This window comes from Papaver somniferum, unplaced genomic scaffold (assembly GCF_003573695.1).
Source record: "Papaver somniferum cultivar HN1 unplaced genomic scaffold, ASM357369v1 unplaced-scaffold_21, whole genome shotgun sequence".
In the NCBI taxonomy this organism is placed as follows: domain Eukaryota; kingdom Viridiplantae; phylum Streptophyta; class Magnoliopsida; order Ranunculales; family Papaveraceae; genus Papaver; species Papaver somniferum.
This window is the reverse complement of record NW_020631041.1, coordinates 13,381,459-13,384,424: the sequence shown is the minus strand read 5'-3', so window position 1 is coordinate 13,384,424 and position 2,966 is coordinate 13,381,459. Positions and strand designations below refer to the sequence as shown.

Genomic DNA, 2,966 nt, shown 5'->3' with positions numbered 1-2,966 from the left:
AGTTCCCTTAAAAAATTTAACTCTTATGAGCAAACGGGTACCACTGGCTGCGCCTCTGCCAAGTATTTTTAACTTATGATTAGAGCTTACCGTGACAACGCCTGATGTACCTACCGTGATACCTCCATAATATAGCCCGATATTTTCACACCAATTCCTGATTTTCCCAACTGCCATCTGAAATATCCAACGAAGCTAAATTCTTGTCTTTTCGGTAACAAAATCATCTTTTATTGATATTTTCACATGCTTCACATAGATAAGTTATCATCACACCATAAGTTAAGTTATCACGGTGCTATTAACAAAGTTATCATCACAACATGAGTTATCACAGTGTTATTAACAAAGATCTCACCCCTGCTCTGCGTCCAATAGATTTTGGGGTTCCCATTCCAGGAGTGGAAGTCGAAACATCTAGCTGCAAGGGATTATACACCACCTCAGTACTTAACGCTTCTGTTCACATATCTTGGTGTTCTAACACCTTGTGTAGTGAGTGACGAACTCATTCAGCTTTAGTTGTAGCGGGAACTCAACTATGAAATAATTAGCTGTAGCGGGAATTCAAATATGAAATAATTAGTTGTAGCGGGAATGCAACTAGGAAATAATATGCGTTCAACTGTTTGAGAACCTAGTTAGAAGACGTTAACAAATTTTTGCTGTTTTGAGTTCTGACAATGTGTCATCTTGAATTTTCTTTTGTAAGCTTGCCTTGTTTTTGGTAAGCATTTGTTCAACTCTAATATGTTCATACTTCCTGAAGATATAACAGAATCAAAAGATAGACATTGTTGCCTGAGTAAGGTAGGCAAACAACGGTTGCCAAACTCACTTCTCTTTAAAATTCTAGACACCATTACCGATCAAAAAAAAAAAAAAATTCTAGACACCACGAGCAAAATAACAGGCCAAGAGATTAAAATTTAAGGGTCAGTTGATCAAAGTTTATGTTTTTGTTTCACATTCCTATTTTGCATTAACTAATCATTGTCACTGGTATCATCACGAAAGACTTCACCACTGTATTACAGTGACATCAGTTCAACAAAAGCCCATAAATCCTAAGTATCACCAATATGCAAATCCAAACTTTAAAAACAAGTCGAAACATCATATTAAAACTACAAGCGCTAGCGTGGGGTTGCAAACAGACTAAAAGGAAAGGCATAAAATGACTAGTGTGTCCACTAAACCTGTAGATCAACACCCGCCCGCTGCCCGCATATACCAATAAAAATACATGAATTGAAAATGAAAAGTTATGGATCACTACATGCTTAAACAAATAAAACAGAATACATGCTGCTTATTGTTATTAAACGCATAAAGCATCCCTATGACAATCACATTGGCTGCAGCTAGCTTATGATCAGCGCGTGATGCTTTACCACTATTGTTGGCTATGCAGCTGCCGATAGCTTATGATCCAAGGGTAGTTGGGCAACAACAATTGCAGTAATTAACATTAGGAAAGCACGCCGTAATTGCTGGGGTTACACCTGCACCACAATCACACACTGGACAAAGAGAGCAATCTGTCACTACAGTCGATAAAGAAGTATAATCGGGACTGCACATATCTCGTGGATCTGATGGTGGAGGTGGTGGTGGAGATGGAGGAGGGGGTGATGGTGGTGGTGGTGGTGGTGGTGGAGATGGGGGAGGAGGTGAAGGGGACGGAGGAGGTGGCGATGGAGGTGGAGGTGTCCTGCAGCAACATTTGCAGTCGTAATTATAATTATTGAACACGCACATTTCTCGAGAAACCGTTTCTTTTCTCTTCTCACATTCATCTTTACAACCATTTTGGCATTTGCCGCAGTCCCAGGGCCTTAGAGCAGGAGTTGTGAATGATAAATCTGCATCGCCGGCTTGGCATTTATCCGTTATAACTGGAATTGGTGGCGGGTGAGGTGCTCCACAGCAGCCTACGCATACCGTTGTCCTATGTGACACAAGGTCACCGTCCCACCAGTTGCACTCAAACTTCGATACTGTTCTGCCCTTTAAGTTACATAAGGTTTGGATTTCACCCGGGCAGTTGTAACATGACACTCCACCGTCAAAATATGAGCCTGTCTTATTACCTCCCACATAAAATTCCCTTGAAGGATCACAGGAAAAAGCTGCTGCTGCGAAGGATGGCATCACTACAAACGTTGTAATAAATAATTAGATTGGAACATCAAAAAATATAGTAGAGGTGCAGAAGCAAATGCATGTACACCAGTTACTTGGTGAGAGAAGAAAATAAGAACAGGAAAAAACAATACAACTTACGCAGCATCAACGAGAATCCTACTGTGGCAAACATCAAAAACCCAACGGATGCAAAATTTGCACGAGTGAACTCCATCATCACTATATGAACTATGTTTCTTTCTTTCCTTCGAAGACTTGTGTTTATGTGATTGAAAGCTTATGTGTATTTATAGTAAATTTCAGGTAATCAACAAGGAAGAAGACAAAGAAGAAAGTAGTTTTTGTTTTCACATGGATCTGTTTTTGGGATAAATGTTTACGTTGATTGTAGCATTTCAGACTCCATAAAGTAAAGCATGTAAATATCAAATGCTCAAGGTTCAAGGATATCACAATTCTCATAGATTTTTTAGTAACTGGAACTCTAAAATCAGTATAAACATATTCCCCATTTAGATGGCTTTTGGCCGAATTTTAGAGATTTTGATAAAATACATTATGTGGAATTTGAGTTTACTACGAAGAATGATACCCACTAAGCCAGTAGTGAAAACCTTTTCCTGCACTATAAAGCCGCACATAAGGTTTGGTCAATGGTCTTTCCTAGGACATGTTGGTCTTGGGCCTGGCCTTCGAATATGACAGTGTTAGCTCACACTTGGCATCATGAAATCTTCTCAGATGCGGGTAACTTCATTCCGAGTCGTATTCCTGCTGCAGTGGTTTTTACTTTATGGAATGAACAGAATAGTCGAACC

The 2,966-nt window shown here is 39.6% G+C and overlaps 1 protein-coding gene across 2 annotated transcripts; it reads right to left on the bottom strand.

The window, feature by feature from the left end:
* Nucleotides 1-1,251: 1,251 nt before the first annotated feature.
* LOC113339889 (espin-like) lies at nucleotides 1,252-2,386 on the bottom strand. Of its 2 annotated transcripts, none has more exons than XM_026585110.1 (2): nucleotides 2,287-2,386; nucleotides 1,252-2,156 (listed from the first exon to the last, which is right to left on the bottom strand). In XM_026585110.1, the coding sequence occupies exons 1-2, from the start codon at nucleotides 2,363-2,365 to the stop codon at nucleotides 1,426-1,428; spliced, it is 810 nt and encodes a 269-aa protein (XP_026440895.1). In that variant the 5' UTR covers nucleotides 2,366-2,386; the 3' UTR covers nucleotides 1,252-1,425. The 2 variants fall into 2 exon arrangements, with proteins under 2 accessions (XP_026440895.1, XP_026440896.1); XM_026585111.1 differs by having other exon boundaries at nucleotides 1,252-2,132; nucleotides 2,287-2,374.
* Between the last annotated feature and the right edge of the window lie 580 nt (nucleotides 2,387-2,966).